At 50.0% G+C, this 21,918-nt stretch overlaps 1 protein-coding gene across 1 annotated transcript in view; it reads right to left on the bottom strand.

The window, feature by feature from the left end:
- The window catches only part of LOC144146235 (phospholipid-transporting ATPase ABCA3-like), a 51,895-nt gene extending 30,479 nt beyond the window's left edge, over positions 1 to 21,416 (bottom strand). The window contains exons 1-8 of the mRNA XM_077678199.1: positions 21,117 to 21,416; positions 19,555 to 20,326; positions 13,486 to 13,592; positions 10,142 to 10,267; positions 6,712 to 6,958; positions 3,392 to 3,756; positions 1,577 to 1,708; positions 137 to 583 (exon numbers count right to left, since the gene is read on the bottom strand). Coding sequence (XP_077534325.1) covers positions 137 to 583; positions 1,577 to 1,708; positions 3,392 to 3,756; positions 6,712 to 6,958; positions 10,142 to 10,267; positions 13,486 to 13,592; positions 19,555 to 20,326; positions 21,117 to 21,416 — 2,496 coding nt within the window. The remainder of the gene's footprint in view (positions 1 to 136; positions 584 to 1,576; positions 1,709 to 3,391; positions 3,757 to 6,711; positions 6,959 to 10,141; positions 10,268 to 13,485; positions 13,593 to 19,554; positions 20,327 to 21,116) is intronic.
- Positions 21,417 to 21,918: the final 502 nt, after the last annotated feature.

Below are 21,918 nucleotides of genomic sequence, written 5' to 3' on the forward strand. Positions count from 1 at the left end.
GGCGACAGAAGACACCGGTCTTTCGACGACATTTGCAGCCAGGTAAGCAAATACGCGGCCATTTCTTTTTCTTGGCATTCTTTGCGCGCCCTCGTTTTCCCCGAGAACAAAGCCCGCCGCGATGTGCAGATGTCACCTGCGGCGAGCCGATCATGGCGATGGCGAGTTGCAGGCAGCGCCGGTCGTTGTAGCCGAGGTCGCGGACGACCGTGCCGCGGTGGTCGTAGAAGCGGAACTCGAAGAGAGAGAGCTGCACTTCGTTGCGCGCCTTGCGGGCGTTCATGTCTTTGAGGCCCGCGAAGAAGACGAGGTTCTCCTCGACGCTGAGGTCCTCCAGCAGGGCGATGCGCTCGGGGCAGTAGCCCAGCAGCCGTCGGATGGCGGCCTGGTCGCAGCGCACGTCCAGGGAGCTGCCGCCCACGTACACGGTGCCGCCGCTGGGTCTGCTCAGGCCCATCGCGATCTTCAGGATCAACGACTTGCCGCTGCTGTTGGTGCCTAGCAGCACCGTCACGTGCTCCGCGTACGTCCGCAGGCTCACGGCGTTGAGGACTGTCTTGGAAGAGCACCCCGTCTGGATCACCTGTGCAGGCGCGGCCACTCGATGAGGGCCCTCTTGGGAATAAACCCGTGAAACCGAAAACCCCTATGGCGCTTTAAGGGCGCCAGGCGAGCCAACGCGGGAAAAAATTGGGAAGGCTCTACAGCCAGTTGCAGTGCCTGTGCTGGCTTCTACGACAGTCGGTTTAAAACTACGGGGGATGAGGTGGAAAACGAAGGGACGAGATACAAAGATGAGGTTGTATTTTGCCCGTGATTTTTGGGATGGGCAACTGAAGAAGGCAAACGAAATCATTCGCTGCTGTGGGCCATTACGGTTAACAGAGATCCGCAATACTGGGCGCACTCCGATGATGTCAGTTTTTCTGGACGCCCAGCGATGACCAGGTCAATACCTTACTTACTGGCTGCCTGCATGTCGCCTCATCTCAGTCCTTTAGCAGGAATGTAACAAGCTATATGCGACACTGTGTCTGACGGCCGCAGAACCTAACCATAATCCCTTTCTTTTAGGGGCTCGGGCTGCCGGCGTCTCCTGTCGTCGTCTCATGTCACGGTAAATCAAGTTGTCAAACGATGGTCAAAAAACAATGTATAATTGGCAAAAGCGGTTCAAAATAAGCTAACATGATTTAAACTAACTTAAAATACAGGAATTATCAGGATTTGATTGCATTATAATAGAAACTTGTTAAATTACGTCTCTAAGTTGGTTTCAAACGCCGGGTTTTCGTCTGTAAAGCATACTTCTTAGCATGCTGCGGCGTGCGACACGAAGACAACTTACGGCTAGTCTGTCCCTCCTTTAATTGCTTAAATCCTGCTCAACGCAAGAGAGGGCGCCACCAACTCAGCAAGCGCGTGATTGCTCCTCCCACCGGCGCTTCTCCGGCGCCCAATCAGCTCGCGCCATGTGGCAAAAGAAAGACTCAATCTTTGAATACACTTATACACTACATGCTTCGCCCCTCCCTAGGTTCCACGTTAGTGTGTCCATTGGCACGTGTGGGTGTACCTTGGTAACTTTGTGGACAACCAAGAAGGGTTGGATGCCGAGTGGGACGGCTTCCGTGCTTCCATCAGCAGGCTGACTCTCAAAGATCTTCGGGTTGGCTACGGGCAGACGGATCACGCTCCAGTACTTGGGCTGTGGTCTCATGGGAAGCAAACAAAATTCTCGGTTACGTACTGTCGGATTTACCGGAACCATTCGCACACATTTGGTCATTAATTGTTGTCCGCACGAACGAACTCCCACGCAGGGGACAGAAAAAGTAGTCTAACTGTTTTTCTTTTTTTTTTTTGCGCATGAATGCAGGAGCCTTAAAATATTAGGGAAACGAAGGAAACGGAGAGAAACAAGCCACCAGATCGGTGCAGAAACACATCTGCAGTAAAAGCTCGTTAATTCGAACTTACAGTTACTTCGAACTGACGCCCCGGTCCCGGCACAGCCCTGTATATTTCAAAGGAAGAAAACTCCCAGTAATTCGAACGCATCGGTATCCAAAACGGTTAATTCGAACTGGGATCCTCTAATTTCCATCGCTCCTCGCAGAAGATGTCGATTTAGGAGTCGGCCCGAAATGAAAGTAATCGACCGAGTATTTTTAATTTTGATTGCCTTGACCCTGTAATGTGAATAGACGTGTGTTCAAGCATAAAAAGCGTCATCATTTCGACATTAGATCAATTAATTTTCTTCGCTGTTCGAGCTCCGCGAACATTGTTTACGAAATCACTTGCCACGAACGTGTGGTAGCGCCTAGTTCGCGATAACGAGTCCAGACATGGCTTCTTTGTGTTTTGCCCGCGCAGTGTGGCACGATGTCCATTCGCTCTAGCGCCCACCAGCTAATTCGAACTCCGCTTATTTCGAACAATTTTGTGGTCCCCTTCGAGTTCGATTTAACGAGATTTTACTGTATACTAGTCTATATGTCTCTCTCTCTCTCTCTCTCTCTCTCTCTCTCTCTCTCTCTCTCTCTCTCTCTGACCTCCCACCACATCTTTGAGTAAAGACATCCGAATTTGCTTGTAATCACTGGTGAAGCTCGCATGCAGGCAACCGTGTGAGTGCGCCGTCACTCGTTACGTCAGGCTCCGCAGGATGACGGTACTTGTACGTGCTAAGCACATGACTGTGTTGCACGTTAACAAACGCTACCTAACCGAACGCAAAGTATTGCCTCGAGGCCAATGTGACGGCGATTAATAACATCGCCGTAGACACCACCGTTGAGAATCGTGTTAGAACGAAGGAGACGACGCACGCCGGTGTTAATGGCAGCATTTATTGAAATGTGCAAATCAAATACACTGCATACAGACTAATCGTAGGCCATAACGGTAACACTAGGAGCGAAGCATTAAACAACGCTAGAGATCGAGATGGTTCGACTCACCGATTGAATACCGGAGCAGCGTTGCGCCGCGCGTGCGAGCGTGGGTGCAGTCTCAGAGCTCGCCCGGAAGCGTCCGTTTGTGGCGCGTTCCCCATGTGCTGACCAGCGCGCCGAAACGTCCGCGCGCTACTGTATCCCCCAATACCAGAGACCGCCCTCTCGTCATGCGACAACCCACCAGACCTCCCCATTTGGTGGCGTTAGTAGGGAGGAAGAACTGGTTCTCAAGCAAGGCAGGGGGGAAAAGGGTCAATGCCTCCACCCTGGCGACAACTGACCCTCCGGTCGCTGGCGCCCTCCCGTATGGCTCTCGTCGCGTGAGCGAGGCGCATTGTGCAACGCCAGCCGCGATGGGAAGCTAGCCAGAAAGGGTTTCGCGTGCAAGTCGCGACCCCCACAGCATACAGCGTTTCCGAGCCACTCACATCGAGGAAGAAGAGCGGCCCCTCCGGCACCCTGTTGCTGCTGGGCCAGACGCGGTCGACGTACATGGCGGCCAGCAGGCAGCCGCACAGCGTGACGACCATGGCGTGCACCAGCTTGTACAGCGTGACGTTGTGCAGGGTGAAGCTGTCCAGGTTGGCCGTGTTGATCTCGTGCTGCGCCCTCTCGTCGTTGATGTGCATGATGGTGAGCGCGTAGGTGAGCGCCACGTCGGGGAAGAGGCAGCTCAGCAGGTGCAGCTCTTGCGTCAAGTCCACGTACTGCACCGACTGGCCCGCCAGCGCCACCACGGGCAGCAGCGTGGTCGTGAGCGACATAACCACCCCCGTCACAGCGGCCACGCCCGCTGCGAGGTATTTGCAGAAATTCAGATTATTTTCTACTAACGTGAGCGAGGATGCTTACGACGCTTGCCTTAATTGCGAGTTTTTCGCTTCTGAGTACGTCTTACTAGTGCAAAAGACGGACCACAATAGTAAGAAAATCACAGGACGAACGCTAGACATCAACTGAATTCATTACAAAATACGCGTACGCAGTATGCCAACGGCGACCGCGCCAAAAAAGAAAAGGGAGGCAGAAAATGGGCGCTTATTCTTCGACAGGATGGGAATAAAATTGCGCTACAAGGACGGGACAACAGAAGAAGAGACACCACACAGCCCAACTAGCCCGTCAGAATGCTTTCATCAACACGTGTGCGGGCTAATCTTTGCTCCATGAACCTCACTTCTTTAGTGGACAATGCCGCAGAAGGGGTGCTGTTACACTCGTCGCCTTCTTGATCAATACAATATGCCTCGTAGATTTCACGTTCGCGATGGCTACGTGACCTGTGCAAGACCTGTGTTTTTTTTTTTTTCGAATGCTGGAGTGCATTTGCACCTCCGACAATGGTCGGCCAAGTGACCCCCTCCTATTACAGCCAATACTGCTGAGCGATGCTCTCCAGGTCTGTTATTCAGGCATAGCCCCGTCTGGTCAATATAACGTTTACGGCAGGCCAGCGGGATTCGATAAACGACACCAGTACTGCATGGCACAAAGAGCGTGGCTTGCATCTTTTTTTGCAGTTTTTCGCAGCCATGTATGACTACGAGTAGCCAATTACTTTGGGTTGTTTTATTGTTTTGTAGTTTGCCGTCGTCTCTTTCTGCCAGCGATGTACATTTACACTGTTATGGCGACTAAATGAGTGAACTTCAATTCTTTGTCCTTGTTGTCTTTTGAAGTTCTCTTCGACCAATTATATTCCGCTTACACTACTATAAAGACCAAATGTCTTAACTTCGCCACTTATTCGTTTTTGTGGAAATGTAGGGCCTCACCAAATTTCTACATATCCACAATTTTCTTATTGGTGTTTTTGTGATTCCTTTCGAGGATTCTATTCTTTTGCCTTCGTTCTGCGCGGCAGGAGTTATAAGATGAATGAATGAATGAATGAATGAATGAATGAATGAATGAATGAATGAATGAATGAATGAATGAATGAATGAATGAATGAATGAATGAATGAATTCCTTTAGCTCATTTTTGTACTTTTTCAGTTTTGTACTTTTTGGTTTTTAAAATTCTTTTTTCAAATCAAATCAAATCCGATCATGTTTATTTGGCATCATACGCGGTAGATGGAAGGGCGGCGGGAAAAAAGCAGCTCCCAGGCAGCTTGACGAGTCCACAGCCCCTGATTTATTTTGTTCGGCGCAGCATCACAGTCGCACATCAGTAAAATTCATGTAAGTGGCATTATAAATGAACTGAACACACTGCAAGAAAAAAACCTTCCCCATTCCTCGGGAGAAGAAGAAGAAAAAAAACAAGAACAATAAAACATGTTTTAGTGAAAATACAAAACACGGCATAGCAGGAAATCATAGATAAAGGAAGGCGTCGAACTTATACACTATACATGAGCCGGAGGTCCCGGTAAGAACAAGAAAACAAATCAAAACCATCAACTTTGAAGTCGTACAAAAGATAGGGTAAAGTCTATGACAAACGTTGTTGACCAGTATTTAGACGAGGAGTATGTACTAACCAGTTTTCTGTTTATCTATAGTTGGGTAGTGTCAGTGGCGATCCCAAGGGAGGGCGAAGGGGGTGATCGCCCCCCCTCCCTTCCCCCCCCCCCCCTCCCAAAGAGGTCCTCAGCTTCTTATTTTTAGTTTTTTTAAGCATTCCACTTGCGCGAGGTTAAATCCCACTTGTGCGAGGCCGCAAACGTGTTGCGACCGTCAGAAATGCGGGCTCTAGCCAGCCGTTGCACCGCCTAAGGGGCGCCAAAAACCACTCTGTCGTTAAGTGATTTGTGCGTTCACACGGCATACGCGCACACGCCTGCATGGTTACCACCTCCTCCGCAGAATTGGCACAAAAAGGGGAGCGGTTCTTTATTATCCACCCCCCCCCCCCAAAAAAAAAAAAAAAAAAAAAAAAAAAACTCTGGGACCGCTACTGGGTAGTGTGGAAGTCTTCTTTTCAAAGTTGCAAGGCCTTGTAAAGCTGTCAGGTTGTGTTGTATCTCGGTTTTAACTTATCGCTCTGTCGGTATTTATATAAGTTTGAATACTAATTATTCTGGCATTGACCAAATATCTCCATTTACGCTATTATAATGATTAGCCGAGTTAAACTTCGTTGTGGAAAGCGGAAAAATCACTGCTTTAGGACACGAGGGGCTAAGTGCGCAGCTTTTCCCGTGCGTGTCAGGCAACCACCTTTTGCACATCTCGCTCGAAAGCCACAGAGTTGCCGTTATCTCTGACAATAAACATGCAACAAAAATGAACCATGTCGTCGAGAACCGTTCGATAATCCGTTTCCCGCGTTCTCTACTGCAGCGAGATGGCGTGAACGAGCGTTTACGGGTAGAGTTCCTGTATATCGCGTAGCGCAAGAGTTGCGCGTCTGACTGCCACATGCCGCGGGTTCCAGTTCGACAAAAAGCCCGCTTTCAGTTCTGCGCACAAGACCCCGTATTCAGTCAGTTCTGCTCAACTGTGCATCGGCGGTTGTGGAAGCGGCGGCAGCGGCGGCCGATGATCTGATAAGCGGCCGAATATCGTGCGCCAGTTTTCGACTGGCCACTCCTCGCCACTCCTCCGCGCCACTGCCGCTCGCGCGGTGGCCCAGCGGCAGCTCCTACGAGGGGGACGGGTGGCTTTCCCGCACGACCTAGAACTCAAGATGGCGGATGGAAGCGCAAATCTGCTCCCCAAGGGGAGCTATATACAGGAACTCAATTTACGGGGAGGGAATGGGTTGTGCGAGCTGACGAAGAAGTGAGATAAGCGCTTACGTCGTGTTGCGACGGTGGCTACGAGCATGCCGACCGCCACGGACGAGGCGAAGAAGAGCATGGCGAAGACCAGCTGGATGTCGACGGTGGTGTGGTCGAAGATGCCCCCCGAGTGCTTTCGTCCCCCGGGGCCAAAGCCGTAAAGCAGCAGCATGGGAATCAGCATGATGTGCATCTTTGTCAGCTCCACCAGAAAGCTGCCCATCCAGTAGACCACGTTGCTCATGCCATTCGCTTCCATTAGGTCCTGCAAAAACGACAGACAGACAAAGAACTTTCATTTTATAGTCCTAAGTAACTACTTTGGGGTTGTAGTTGCAGGCCGATCCCACGTAGGGACAGAAAGGCCGTGGCCCTCTGCCATTTCGTAGGTCCTCCGGAACACCCGGAGTTGGACAGAGGGGCCGCTGCTTTTCAGGGCTTCCTCCCAATCCTCTCTGCACTTAAATGCAGCGTCGCGTATTTGCAGGGCATTGTATATATATATGATGATGATGATTTCTATTGTTTCCACCTTTGTAGCGGGGTGATGGCATGTCATCTTACCTAAAAGGACTAATATACCTATGTTTTATACTCTTGGTTTAATACTAGCGCTGCTTAGGGCAGGCACAAAAAGCTTATTAGGCACAAAATACTTTTTTTTTGTTACAGGTGCACCTGTCCCAGGCAATATTCCCCTCTCTGCTTTTCGTCCACCAGCATTCTAATCTTCTTTTCGTCCCCTGGACAGCCTTGAAGTTAACTTCCTCTGTGCTACCCTTAAATCCTAGAGCGTCTGGAAGCCGAATATTTCCCTCATGTAGATTTGGATGGATACCCTCACATTCTAACACTATGTGCCGCATAGTTCCTGTTTCTTTTCCGCAGATCACCATACCCCATCATTTTGTGAACACTTCCCCTCAAAGCTCTTAGTTCGCAAGCAACCTGCTCTTGCCTCAAAAAGCAAATCACTGCCCTGGGAATTATAAAAATTTTCCTTTCTGATGTTCAATTTCTCAGCCCTGTACATCTCTAAGGACGTTTTAGCTTCCATTTGTTCTCTCTATTTATTCGTTTCAATCTGCCTTGCCTCTTTTTTTGGTTACCTTGGCTGTTTTGGATTCTCCACTGTTCTTTCCGTATTTGATCGTTAGTCTTCTAGTCTTCCTTAATCACTGCGTGTCCGCGCTTTTCAAGTATAGGTACCTAAAAACCTTAGCTGCCCACCTTCGTTGATCTATTGCTCTCAACCTCATCTCAAAACATATTTTACTCTGTGCTTCTCTAACTTCAAACGACGCCCAGCCCATATCTCCCTGTACTGCTTCGTTAGTTGTTTTTCCATGCGCGCCTAAGTGCTAAGGCCAAACGTCCTACCGTTCTCTGGTTCTCGGAAATCCTACCGTTCTCGAAAATCCTGCAGCGCCACCTTGCGGCCCCACTGTAACACACGGGATCGTAAGGTGCTGACCCGACAGACAGGTGGCGTGCGAGCAGGAGCGACAGGCAGGCGATGACGCCAAGCGCTAGGGGGTGCAATATGTCGTAGCGCGCGCACGCTTTTAATGGTGCGCAGCGCACTTCAGGGTCCTCCCCATCGCCGAGTACGATAACTATATTGCGTCTCACGCCTTTAGGCGAGGCGCAATTTTTCATTTGATGAGTATTACTCCGTGTGCACACCGAGGAGACTCGTCGTTCCGTCAACGTGGCTTCAAGCTCACACAAGGTCACGCCAGTAGCGCCTCGTGCGCTTGCGCAGTGAAAGCGTCTAATCATTCGTTCCTTCCTGTTCTAAACAGAGGTATGCGGAGAGAGAAAGGAGTAAGGGCGCGTACCATCAGAAAATAGTGTTTTAGCACTCCCTATGCTCCGTTCGTTCCGTTCGTACCATGTAGACAGGAACCTAACTGCGTCTTCGCACGCGGACACGGCGAGGAGTACCCCCCCCCCCCCCCTGCTCCCACACACACACACACACACACCGTAGCGAATGAGCGCGCATGGCGAGGGCCGGCCCGGGGGCTAATCAACCCTACCGAAACGAATGCGTAAGTTCCCAGACGGGTATGAACTGACCGAACGGAGCATACAGAGGGCTTCTAGTTTTAGCACTCCGTTTGCTCCGTCATACCAGAGTCCTTCAATGCTTTGAGGGACTCTGGTCATGCTGAGAATGCGCCATGCGAAGGCAAGGTAACCGTTGGTCACTAAAAGCAACAGAGTGGACTACTAGAAAAGGCAAGCGTGGCAGGAGGCGGCAGAAAGTTAGGTGGGCAGATGAAATCAAAAAGTTTGCGGGTATAAATTGGTCGTAGTTAGCACACGGTCTGGATAATTGGAGATCTATGGGAGAGGCCTGTGCCCAGCAGTGGGCGTAGACAGGCTGCTGTTGCTGCTGCTGCTGATGATGATAGGGATGAAGATGCTCCGTCCGTTCCGTTCTCGCCTTGACCGCGCGCGCAGGCGCAGTCGGGTCACGGTCAACATGGTACGAACGGAACGAACGGAGCATACGGAGTGCTAATAAACATTATTCTCGGTGTTCCCGCGCACGCAGGCGCTGTTGAGTCCTGGTACGAACGGTACCAACGGAACAGACGGAGCATACGGAGTGCTAAAAATTAGCAGTGCGTTAGCTCGGCTATGCCAGGATATATGTAGCGTGAGCTAAGGTTCAGCTGGTTATTCTTAGGTTTCCTGGTTGTCTAGGATTAGCTGATTATCTTGCTTACTGCTGCTGAAACAGTTTCCAATCCAATCCAATCCAATTCAATCCAGTGCAGTCCAGTCCAGCCCAATCCAGTCCGGTACAGTTCAGTCCAGTCAAAGCTCCTAGACCAATCTCAGCACGGCTCTCCAGGAGCCACGCGAAGCGGCTATGAAGCGGGTCCGGCGCAGCTTCAGACTTGGCTACTGCACAACGGGAGGCTTACAGCTGGGCACGCGCCGGCACCAGTGCGTCTGCCGCGGCTATGACGTCACTCCTCTGGAATACGCAGACCGGCGAACGGGCAGACCCAATTCTCTACACACCCGTAGTCCAATTGGATTGCATTTTCAATACAATTCAATCCAATCCAATTTATTGCAATCCAATCCAATCCGATCCAATCCGATGCTCCTCACGCTTGCGCAGCATGGCCTTTCAAGGTCCACGCGAAACTGCTCAAACTCGGCCAGTGTAGCTTACGCTACAAAACTTCTCTATTGATACAGAGTGGCACTGGACGCATGCAAATTGACTGAACCTTCGTACCGACTGCGCCGAGCAGCATCTGTGTTTAGTTCGTGCGCCTTCACTCCGTGCTCCCGGCGCGAAAACCGAGCTAGCGTTCGACAAGCTCGGTTTAAACGCGTTCACCCGCGTCAGAATTAGCGCTATCTGCAATAGCGGTGGGTTTTCAAAGTGAAAGGGCCACCGGGGAGGGGGCAGGAAGCGCACCTTGGCGCCACTGGTGAGCTCGAGCGAGATGCGGTAAGCGAAGCCGGGCATCGGAATGGTGAGCACGAGCACTAGGGGCAGCGAGGCGAGCACGTAGCCGGACGCACCGTCCTTGAACAGGTCCACCTGCAAATCGGAGGAGATGCACGTCAGTGTTCTTCGAACCGTAACGGAAATGAGGGACATCGCGTGAGATGTAACATCTTTCCGATTAACATCTTTTATTTTTCGAGAGTCTGAACAAGAGGTAACTATAATGTGAATAATTACTGTCCTACGCGTGCAAAGAGTATTCCTATATTGTGCACAAGTCCGATATGACAGAAGTATCAGTGTTTTATCTTCGTTTCATCTTTGACTCTCACATTATTTGCTGTTTATATATTCCTTACTTTCTCAGTTTTGCTTATTGACGTATGTGCATATGTGATGTGTATACATTCATGGAATATGTATAGGCATATAAATATATTTGTGAATGTGTCTATGTAAATGTATTTATGTGTTCAAACGTAATTTTAGATTGAATACTCAAGAAAATATGAATGAACAAAAATTTTTGTTGTTTTTATTTTAGCAAATATAGAACACGTGGAGATTTTTTTTTTCTTTTTTGTCGTGGAATGTGTTTGCTCTTGTTTCTGTGTGACATGCAAACCGATTGCATCCGTTGGCTGGTGTACCTGTTCCTCGGGCTTCGTCAAGCTGTAAAAGTGGCTACTACCCGAGGAGCCATCCACTTGTGGAAAATAAACTGATTTTATTTGATTCCATTTGTTCGAGCCTAACAGACATTAAACTCTGCGGTGTTGCGTTTCAGAGACGCTACAAGCGGCTGCCGCAATTTCACGTAGTGCTGAAGAGCCGCGTTGTGACCCAACAGCATTCGTGCGTTATTCAACTTCCGTGGTGACGTGGTGAATCTTTCTCGTAACGCACTCACTTGCAGGCGTTCGGTGCAGTGGGAAAGCATTTCCTTTGCCGTTTTTCTGAATACAGAGCTGCCATACTACCGCTCTCCCATTTTTCACAGTGCCACTGGCATACCGTCTGATCTCGCGAACTACCAAAATACCGCACCTCAGTACCGTATACCCACAAAAGGGAATTTCCAAGTCCTTGTAGAGCGGCTATCAACAAAAGTTTCTTTGTACATTGTAATGCCATAGATCAGTGGTTCTCAGCCGTGACTGCCCCGGGGACCCCTTTTGGGCTAGCTAAAGTGATGGGGGACCCCACGATGGAGCATATGTTGTTTGGTGTCAAAACGTCAAACAATTTATACTTGCAGCTTACGTAGCCTACACACTTATTCGATGCCCGCCTTTTATGGTTGACGCTAATGACGATGCGCATCATGTTAAACAATCTGGTCTTGAATCTAAAATTCTTCTCAACACCTATATATTGCCTCTTCTGTGTATGCTTTTTTCCTTCTCATAGCTGGCTTGTCGGGCAAAAAGCAGTTGTTAAAATAGCTACGCGGAGAAACTAAACGTACATGTAATGCGACAAAGCTACATTTTTTGTATTGCAAGAAAGTGCTGGCAAAATAAAGAAAAGAATGGCGGGAGTAAAAGCTTTGAGGTGGGCTTCGCGGACCCCTCAAATGCTCTCGCGGACCCCCAGGGGTCCGCGGACCCCCATTTGAGAATCACTGCCATAGATAATTCAAATAAGACTAACCCCCGCTGAAACGTTCCGTATATACGTAACTACGGGAATGCGAAGATCACAGAGAATAAACGCGCTGAGGCGCGAGTAAAGCAGATATTCTTTCACAAAACAGTAAAATAAGACGATTTCTCGCAATAAGAACGTTTCCACAGTTTTCGTGTTTCTATTTTAAATAAAGGGCGACATGCTCCGTATGTTTCCCATATACTCCGTATATAGAGAATTCATATGGACAATGATTTGCTTTTTCCAGAAGCTTTATAGAACTAAAAGCGGTGTAAACATTTTCGAATAGTGTTCACTAATAACCACGTGTTTCTAAAAAAATATTCCTCCTTTTGTGGCGGCCAACTCCGTATTCCCATAATCGTTAAAGATCGCAGGTGGTCAAAATTAATCCAGAGCCCTCCATTACGGCGTGCCTCATCCCCTGCGTAGCGTCTGCGCGTTAAACCTCAATAAATAAATAAATAAATAAATATATAAATCACGTATTCTCATATTGCTGTACATACGGAACGTTTCAGAAGGGAAGAAGCACCGAATATCAAGCAGGCGGCAGTAAAACCGCACCGTCTTTTTGTAGTCATCCCTCAGTTTTATTCGCTATTCTTTACACTATACACAACTAACCTTTGTTCATGTTTCAGCCAATTTAATCACGGAAAAGAGGTATGTGCAAACGGCCGCTTTCGGTTTTACCGATGATCTTTGCGGCTGTCGAGAAGGGGATGTTACGATTCCGCGCGTCGCAAGGATGTTCGCGCGTCCTGCAAAGTTTTGCGAAGTCCCCGGTGCGTACTAAAGCTGCCTAGGACAAGCCGCAACGTGCCGCAGAACGGCCGGCGCAAGGGCGCCTCGCTGTCGGCGTGATTCAAACTTCGGCGGCAGCAAACGCGACTTGCCGCGACTTTCCCGGTAGACATGGACGCCGGAGCCGAGATATCCTCTCCCCACTCTCTCAGACTCAGCGTGCGCCGCTACTACCTACTCCTCACGAACTCTGGGTGCGTGTCCGTACTATGTTCGTGCCGTGTGCAAAAAGCAGGAGGAGAACTTGTTTACCCGTTAGCGCTTCGGGTATAAATACGGTGCCTCAAGCGCAGAAGTGTATTCGTTTTGGAGCAGTGAATAGATGCTGACACTCTGCTCGAGTCCGGTACTGTAACCTCGCCCGTAAGGGCATTGTTCATGTCTTGCTTCGGCTCATCTCTCGCCATGTAGTAAACCAGTTAAGCTCGCCTTCGGCTTCTTGTCGTCATCTCCAAGGCAGCAACATTTTGCTGGCCGCTTACCCCCGCGCTACCACACGCATGAAGGAGGCGACGGAGCCCGGTGCTGAGACGCTTTCCCGAATGCAACAACGGGTTGCCAGCGATGCGGTGGCAACTTCGCAAGAGGGGAAAGCACCCGTTTTCCATGACCCGGTTTTCTCGGACACAATTCGAATTCTCCTATGCGCGGTACATCCGCGTCACTGCATTCCGGCCCCGGCAGAAAGATTGAGCGCTAGAACGGCGCGTTTCCCCATTCGTTTTTCCCTCTCCGCAAACCGGTCCGGCAGTGGTCGGGAAGACTAATCGTCTGCACGACCGGTTTTGTAGAGGAAAAAAACAAGTTTCAAAACGCATCTTTCTCCACACGTGTGTTTCGCCGTTTAGTCGCACCTTTTGCTGCTCCATGGTGGTCGTGTTCGCTGTTTGCAGCGTCGGGCCGTCGAATTTCCGCATCAAGTCGGGCGGCAATAAAGGCTCCGGAGCTGACGTCCAGTAAACTGCGCGAGAGAGAAAAGTTAGGTTAGCCGACCTTCCGCCTGTGGATATATGCGCGAAGAATTCGTTACTCCGCCAGCCGCATCATGATCTCGCAGTGCGTGCGAAAGGGCCCCCTAGAGTGCCGCCTATCCTGATCGTGTACAAATGGGGGTGAAGTCACTGTAGGGTCATCATTAAAACATTCACCAACTCGCCCAACTCACAAACATTTTGAAGGTCGCTGCAGCACCGCTTTATGTGACAATTGTCGATGCAAGATTCAATGTATTTGTTGAACCATTGTAGAAGAAAGATTGCATCTGGGCTACTTGTTAAAGAAATCTCGAGGCGTTGCAACGCTTCCTAGTCGAAGGGGAAAGAAGGAGATGCAAGGGCGCACACATTTTGAGGCATGCGCCTAAAAGTTGTATACGCTTATTTAACTCATCAACCTCGACGTCTTTTCATTCATTCATTCATTCATTCATTCATCAGCCTTATTAAGTGCACTGCAGAACGAAGGCTTCTCCCTATTCAGAGGTGGCAGCCGAACACTACACATTATGACGAATACAATCAAAGCGCCGGAAAATTGAGGAAGGTGCCCGGGAGGCACGTAGTCTAATCCGCACAGAAAATGCTAATCAACGCACAGTGCACGCGTTCGACGTTATGCCCGATTTTTCGCAGCATCCCTCCTCGCCCCATACATACGGGCCCGTTGAGTTTGCTCTTGTCGAATGTAGCTTCATTGACCTTTAGCTGACCCTTCTTCCAACCGATTAATCACACTTACAAAAGTACTTCAATAGTTATTGTTTATACGAATAAATAATAATCTGACTAAATATTACTCGTATTGTTGTTCTTGAAGCGTTTCTGAATGAACTGTTCGCGGCAAAAAAGGAAAGGAAACTTTTTTTCTTCGGAATGAGCGAAAAAGGTGAAGTGACAATCTGGCAACACTGCAACTGTGAAAGGGAAAAGACTCCCTGCCTGCAAGATTGCCAGGTTTGGCGATTTGCCGCTAAAGTGGTGATTTTTAGAGGCTCGTGGTGACTTGGCTAAACGACTTGGCTAATTTAAGGCTCTTCTGAGCGCTGATGGTTATTTGTATATTTCCGGTTCTTCTGACACCTTACATTCAAGTAAAACGGCCTTATTTGGTCGTTCAGTGCTTTTCAGTCCTCAAGACGAAACTAGAAGCCAGACGGAACAAGAAAATTGAAACGATACGGGAAAGTGGATAATACTACCAAGGGAGTTAGTGTCACCAAAAACACAGCAACGTACAGTGCTGCTTACCGGCACAGTACGAAACACGTTGTGTCGGTTTTTGACACGAAAGTGTTTTATGCCCGGGTACACGAAGATCTCCGTGACGTGAGATCCGCCACAGACGTGACGTCCCCATAAAAAGTGAAATTGACGCGGCGGCGCCGGTTTCGAGCCCACAACTCTCTGGCCACTGCGCTATGAATGGAGACGTGAACAGCTGCACGAACGCGCCTTATGTCTTTCGCTATGACGCAATTATATGGTGCTCCCGTCTAGGAGAGGCGAAGCGAAGTAGCGCATCATGACGCCAATATGCGCCCACAGTTGGCGCTTCGATGCAAGCGCCTTCGTGTACGGGGGACACGCGTGAATTGAGGCACTTCGTCTGGCGGGGTCAGGCTCACGAACTCGTCGCACATGAAAGAGGTTCCTTTAACATTCAACTGCTTCTGCAAAGGCCCCCTGCAGTCTAGTGTTTTGCCGATTCCTATAAAAGAGGGATCAAACACAATTTTTTTTTAATATCCACCATGTACCTTAAGAATCGCGTGGGAGACTTCAAGCAACGCCGTCAGTTTGAAGAGCGATGTTTAGGCAGTTCACGGGTGCTTTGGCGATACCATGCGAAGGGGGGGAAGCGTGTTTGACGCCCCCCCCCCCCCCCCCCCTTCTCCCCCAGCGAGAATGTAAGGAGGGAGTGAAAGGGTGAAAAACAGTGTGCAGAGAACGCAAGTACTATGGTCATTCATGCTCCTGAATACTTTACATATTGTTACGAATCGGCCAGCGCCGCCGTACTTTCCCGCATCACTCCTCGGCTGTGCGGCGAAGCCACTGCGTGCGCCTTTCCGCCGTCAGGCGCCACCATGTCGGTGACAAGTTTCGGCAAGCCGAGGCAGACGCTTCGCTTTCGGCGCATTTCAAAACTTCGGCGGCTGCCGGCGAGGCTCGTCTCAACGCTCTTCAAGGACACAGAGGCCCCGCGAACTCAGCGGAGTCCTCCTCTCTCCCCTCTCTCGGACTCAACGTGCGCCGAGGCTACCGACGACTTACGAACTCTGGAAAGAGCGTTGTGTGTGTCTGTGACGTTCGTGGCGTGTTTTGGCTTGTTGGCGTTTTGACCGTTACCGCTTTTGGGTATAAATAGACCCCCGCAAGCGTTGTAAACCATTCCTGTTTGAGCAGCGAATCCATGCTGTCGCTCTGCTCGAGTCCTGTATTGTAACCTCGCCCGTCGGAGCATTGTTTTTTTTTTTTTTGGCTTCGGCTCACCTCTCACTATGAAGTAAACAGTTACGTTAGCCTACTGCTTCTGGACTTCTTCACGGCTGCAACAGCGGCTGGCCGCTCGCATCATACACGCTACCACTCGTATGTCGGAGGCCACGGAGCTCGGATCGGGTGCCCCCACTCGGTCACAACAATATATACTCGGAAACAAGTTAAGAACGGCAATAGCTGATGTACGGTATCACCACGCCTAAGCGACGGACCCGGATGTCAACGGACGCACGCATTTTGAAAGGACAATGCAATGAATGCATGATATCGTCTGCCTTTTCTCACGTAGGTTTTTTGTTGTCGCTGCAGTAGTTTATAAGCATATTAAGTCCAAAAAATCACAGATACGGATCATGCCATGTTCAAAATATCCCCAGAAACGCACTACTTACGCTGCGCGAAGTAACATCCGGCTGTGGTGATGAGGCACAGCGGCAACTTCCGTTTCTGTTCTTAAGTTGTACCCGAGTATACTAACATATTTCAGCTTTCTTAGGATACAACGGAGAACCACTATTATTTTTCGGATCAGTAGCAAATTATATTTCTTATCCAGTGTCGCTACATCGCGAACTTTCCGCTTTTTTTTTTTCTACGCAGGCCATCGAAGTGGGGTTGCCACGTTTATCCGCAAAAAAAGAAAAACCGGTACCTCAAGAAGGGGGGGGGGGGGTATTTAGAAGGTTAAATTTGTGTTGAAAAAAAGACGCTATGCTATCTCGACATGCAATTCAATTTATTGTAGCGTTTTCCTAGAGAAATCAACAACAGCGTTTGTACTGAAAGAAACTGAGCTATTGGTTAATGTTCTGAATGTGCTGGACTGAAATGTGACTGCACATACTTCCTACATTAAAAGCTTTTCTTTGCATCTGAATCCAACAAACGAACGTTAAAAGAGTATGCAATTCATATGACATAATGCATTTGATATTCATATGTACCTACACGCACAATAATATGCAATACTCAATACTATGCCACCTGGCCGCGGCGGCGGCGGCATTTCGTTGTGTTGTTCGTATACTCTTGGTCCCCCTCCATCTCAGGGAGCGCCCTCGCCCACGTATTTTCTCTGTACGCGTGTCTTTGCGCAGCTTGACACATATTTGTCGTCATAGTTGCTTATTTGAGGTTTATAAAACGCAAAAATAATCGCGGCACGATACGGACCGGCAACTTGCCCGCTGTCGAAAAAATCAGTCGGGCCGGCCAAATACCGGGCAGGCGACAAGCCTATATCGAAAAGAAACTGCTAGCATAGGCTTTCTTTAAATGGTGATTTTTCTGTCTGCGTTTCAAACCTTGAGTTCAAAGTGGCCACATTACAGGCTACTTTTAGCAATTTTCCGACGACTTTTCCGACGACAAGAGATAACGCTTAATATTTTAGAAAGGGTTTGTTAAAAAAATGGCTGTGGCTTAGCTCAGCTAACCTTGGATATGCAAATCAAAAGCTTAGCTTAATCTGTTTGAGTCTTGGTTTCACTTGATTTATCTTTAAAGTAGCTGTATCGCCGAACACGGCTCAATGCCATTCCGTCCCGTACAACGCTCACGGAAGGAGGCCCGCCTCGCTTTCATTCGCGGCGAACGCAGTGTGGAGAAAGGAGGATGTTGTGAAATAAGTGGATAGCCTTCTCTCGCGAAGGCTATCCACTTATTTCACAACATCCTCCCCCGCGCGGCAATGAGTATGGTTCGTGGCCAAGAAGGTGTCCAGTCCATGGAGAGCTAATTTCATGTCCGAGTGGGCCAAAAGAGTTCAACACATGTCGGCTTCCACCTCCATCGATGGAAACAATGCCTTGGCTTTTGTGGACCTCTGAACCAAGGTAGTGCATCCCCTTGATGCAGTCTTTTGCTTGTCCGGGTTGCAGGTATTTCTTTCGGTTTCCACAAGTCATTTTTCCTTGTAGCAGCCGGGTGCACGTGAGTCGTACTCTCGTTGCGGGTCTTTTCAGAGCGCACGGTTCGGTTTCTAGTGTTCGCTGCTGTTGCAGTTCTGCCTTTTGAGCAGTGATTCACTGTGCGTCTTCCTGCATAAGGGTGAATATGCTTCCTTCGTATTCTAATGTCAGTTGGCAAGGGTGATTGTTTTCAAACTTTGGAAAATTATGAGCACAACTATTTTTCAGGACCTCTGTTATTGACCAATTGTTTTTTGTAATCTCTTTCTTTCGCATGTGTTGCTTTCCCAGCGCCTTACGTTTGATCATTGGAGAACAAAGTACTTCGGGCCATAACAACTCTATCATTTTGTATTCGCCAGAGCAATCGGCGTCTCCACCATTGGTCACTGGAAGCACTGTCTCCCCATCACAAGAAGGCTTCTCTTGGGACATCTCTGGTATAAGGACATCCATGTGAAAGTTCCTCATGGTTTCTTTTGTTTGCGATAGTTCAGTCCTGGTAGGAATCACTGCCTTTCGTTCCAGGAATGTATTGGTAGTGGTCCCTTCTTTGTATTCAGTCTGTTCGGGAGAAAATACAACATACTTGGCTTCCATTCGCGTTATCTCTGGAAAACTCCCTTTCATTTCCTGTCGGCCTTGATCGTTTTGCGCTCCATGAGTGTGATTCGCATTTGATGATTCGTCACTTTCCAAATATCTGGTCCGATTCTCCCGGTGTTTCCTATGTTCTGCTTGAATTCGGTCTTTGATAGACGTCCTTAGGTTTTCTCGAGCTTTCTTTGTTTCAATAATTTGAAGTTCAAGCTTGGATTTCGCCACACAAACTAGATAGTCAAAGTTGAATGCATTTTCAAACTCGGCCTCCAGATTATCACTGTCTGCAGAATATTCCACTTCTCGGTTGATCTCGCGTAGTTCATCATGAAGTACTGTTAACTTGGTAGCAAGCTCATTCAACTCACTGATTGAGGGTCACGTCATTGGGAGAAGGTCTTCAACGTAGTCGATGAATGCCGTGATGTCTTGACGGACGATGCGCCGCCTTTCGAGATAAGTTTGGCTATCTTTATGTGATTCTTGATAACGGGCACGTTCCAGAAGGTGCACTGCTTGGTCGGTGGGCAAACGGCTGTAGCTGGGGCAAACAGAAGTCTAGCATAATTCATGGTGTTCGTATGGCTGTTACCTCCGGTTCTCAAGCTGTCTAGTTGAAGTGACAGTGATTCCGCGCTGTGCCGTATTCGACACAGTCGGGGGAGGTGCCAGATTCGGAAGCGGTATGCCGGCCGGAGCTTCAAAACTTGCGAAGGAGTCGATTTGGGCGGGCATCTGTAGACTCGGGGAAATATTCGGTATCTAGCTGGGATGCGGTCGCAGTTATCCATGACGTAAGGCAAGGCGTGGCTCCTCAGCTTCGTTCGGGTAGGTGGGCGTCGATTCAATTCCTTCCGTCGCGACTTCAAACGGGCGGTTTTCTTTCCTTTAGGAGCGTCATCTAGGTGCATACTGCGGGTGGTATCACCAGGCGGCAATATCTTGAGCTGGCAAGGAGGCCCGCTGTGCTCGCTCTCGCCATAATCACTGAGCTCCTTGATCTGGTGCGGACGCGGATATGCCTTACGAGAAGGCGGGAAGGCACGGCCATCGGTTGTAGAAGAGGACGGCAGGAACGCGTCTGCCTTATTGTCACCCTGCGCCTCATTCCTGTCGCTCAAAAGCAGCATGCTCTCACTGTCGGGGAACACGGCGAGGATGGTACTTTGAGGGTAGATCGGGACAGTCAATTGACGCTGGGTGTGGTCCTCTGCTTTCACTGTACACGGTTTCGTTACAGGAGCCTCACCGTGAGTGGCGTTGACAGCAGAGTTACCAGGCGCCATCCAAATGGACGAACTTATGCTGGCTGCGTGTCCGTCGTGCATGGTGTGCTCGGGCTGTTGTTGGCGCGTCTCTGGCTGAACCGTCCGAAGAGAGACAAAGTGGGTGTTTTGCGGTACGATGGGAACACCCATGCGCTCTCGATTGTCACTCCTCCAGGTGGTTCGGACGTAGCCACCAGCGGCTGAATTCACAACGGCTTTTCCAAGCGGGTGGAGCAGCACGCGCGTTTGACAGGAGCGCATTTTGTCGTCAAAATGCTGGGATACGGCAATGTCTTCCTTCAGCTTGTCGCCGGTCAGGTTTCCTTGAATTGCAGCGTTGAGGGCCCGTATCCCGCTCGGCGTGTCGTGGAAGTGGTAAATGTTGGCGGTCAGATCGGTCATGTGCGGAGCCGGGTCCTGGAGAAGGGCGTCGATTGCCGTAATGAGCCCTGTGATTTTCTCTCGCAGGAGCCTGCGGCGCAGCTTCAGGCGTTCCAATGGAAGGGGTGGCGTAGAAAAACGAGGGTCGGCTTGGGCAGGAGCCATGATGGGCAGCGGTCGAGAGCAAGGCCTCCCTGAACAAGTGGCGCGAATGTTGCAGGCCTCGCGAGCCTCGCAGCCGCTGCAGTTCCAAAGTCAGGTCCACTCGTGCCTCGAATCCCGGGTTTCACGGCACCAGCGTATGGAGGATCCAAGAGGGAAGGCCGACCCAGACACCCGTTCTCGTAAGGCCATGGAACATACTCTGAGCGAGGCAGTGGGCGCAGCTTCGTCTTCTTCCTCACCCCAGCTATCGCCCTCTGCCTGCGCCCATCTCATTTATTTACAACACGCAGTGTTCTTCTTCGCCTGGCGTATGATGTGTCACGTAGCCCGAGACGACCCAGCGGCGCATGCGTGGGAGGCGGCGGGGTTGGTCGGCTGCAGCTCATCTGAGCGCCCGCAAACGCACGCCGCTAAGCTGATCAGTTGAGCAGAGCGACTGAAAACGGGGCCTTGTGCGCAGGGCCGAAAGCGGGGCCGCCGAATCACGCGATGGGCTTCGAGGGGTGTGTCGCAGGGGAATGCCTGAGGTAAAAAGGTGAAGTTGTGCATCTCAGCTGCGGCGAGACCGCTGGACGAAAGTAGTAAAGCGTTGCTTTAAAAACGGTTCTAGAGGTTAGACGTCGATCATAGTTACAGAAGTCGCCAGGATAAGGAAAGGCACATGCCACTCGACAGTACAGGTGGTGCTTGGCGTACCGAGGAAGGCCTCTCGAAGCGTGTGCCGTCTCGCTCGACCCTCTTGGGCGGGTAGCGCCTTCGAGAAGTCGAACTGGAACACGGAGTAGCTGTACGAGAGCACTCCGGGCAGCAGCAGCTCGAGCGCCGTGATGACGTAGTGGTGGTACAGCTGCGTCACCAGCAGGTTCTTCCACAAGATGAGGTTGAGCTGCTGCGTTAAGCGCAGCGTGCTCCTGTAGAAGCCGCCAGAGGTCGCCACCGTCGCTGCTGCTGCAGAAGACATCGTGCACGCAAAGTACAGCATGGTCGTTACGACATTCGCCTTCGCGCCGGACTTGGTTAATAAAAGGCGAAACTTCGAACAGACTCAAGGTATGTCTATTCCTCAAGTCCTACATATTTGACAAATGTGATATGTGTTAAGGCCCGTTCACACTTGCGACTAAGCGACGCGACGAAGCGACGAAAGCAAAAGCGATCGCTATCCTTGCTGTTCACACTTGCATGCGACATCGAGCGACGGCGACGACGATTTTTTGCTTTTCTTGTTATTGTGTCGCGCTCGGAGCGAGACTGCACGAGAGAGTTTCGCCGCTTGTGGAGACAGAACATCCGGGTGCTTTGGCAGAGTATGACGTCAGGAAGTCTCGCCTCTTGCTTCCGCTTCAAAAGCGACGGTGCGACGGCGGCGAAAAAAATTGGTTGAGACCGATGGCTCCCGTCGCGCGACGAAAGCGATGCCAGGTGACGAAAGCGACAGAAATGTTCGTCGCTTTCGCTCGCTT

This window comes from Haemaphysalis longicornis, unplaced genomic scaffold, assembly GCF_048455015.1.
Source record: "Haemaphysalis longicornis isolate Haplotype H1 unplaced genomic scaffold, Haemaphysalis longicornis Haplotype H1 scaffold_7, whole genome shotgun sequence".
Classification (NCBI taxonomy): Eukaryota; Metazoa; Arthropoda; class Arachnida; order Ixodida; family Ixodidae; genus Haemaphysalis; species Haemaphysalis longicornis.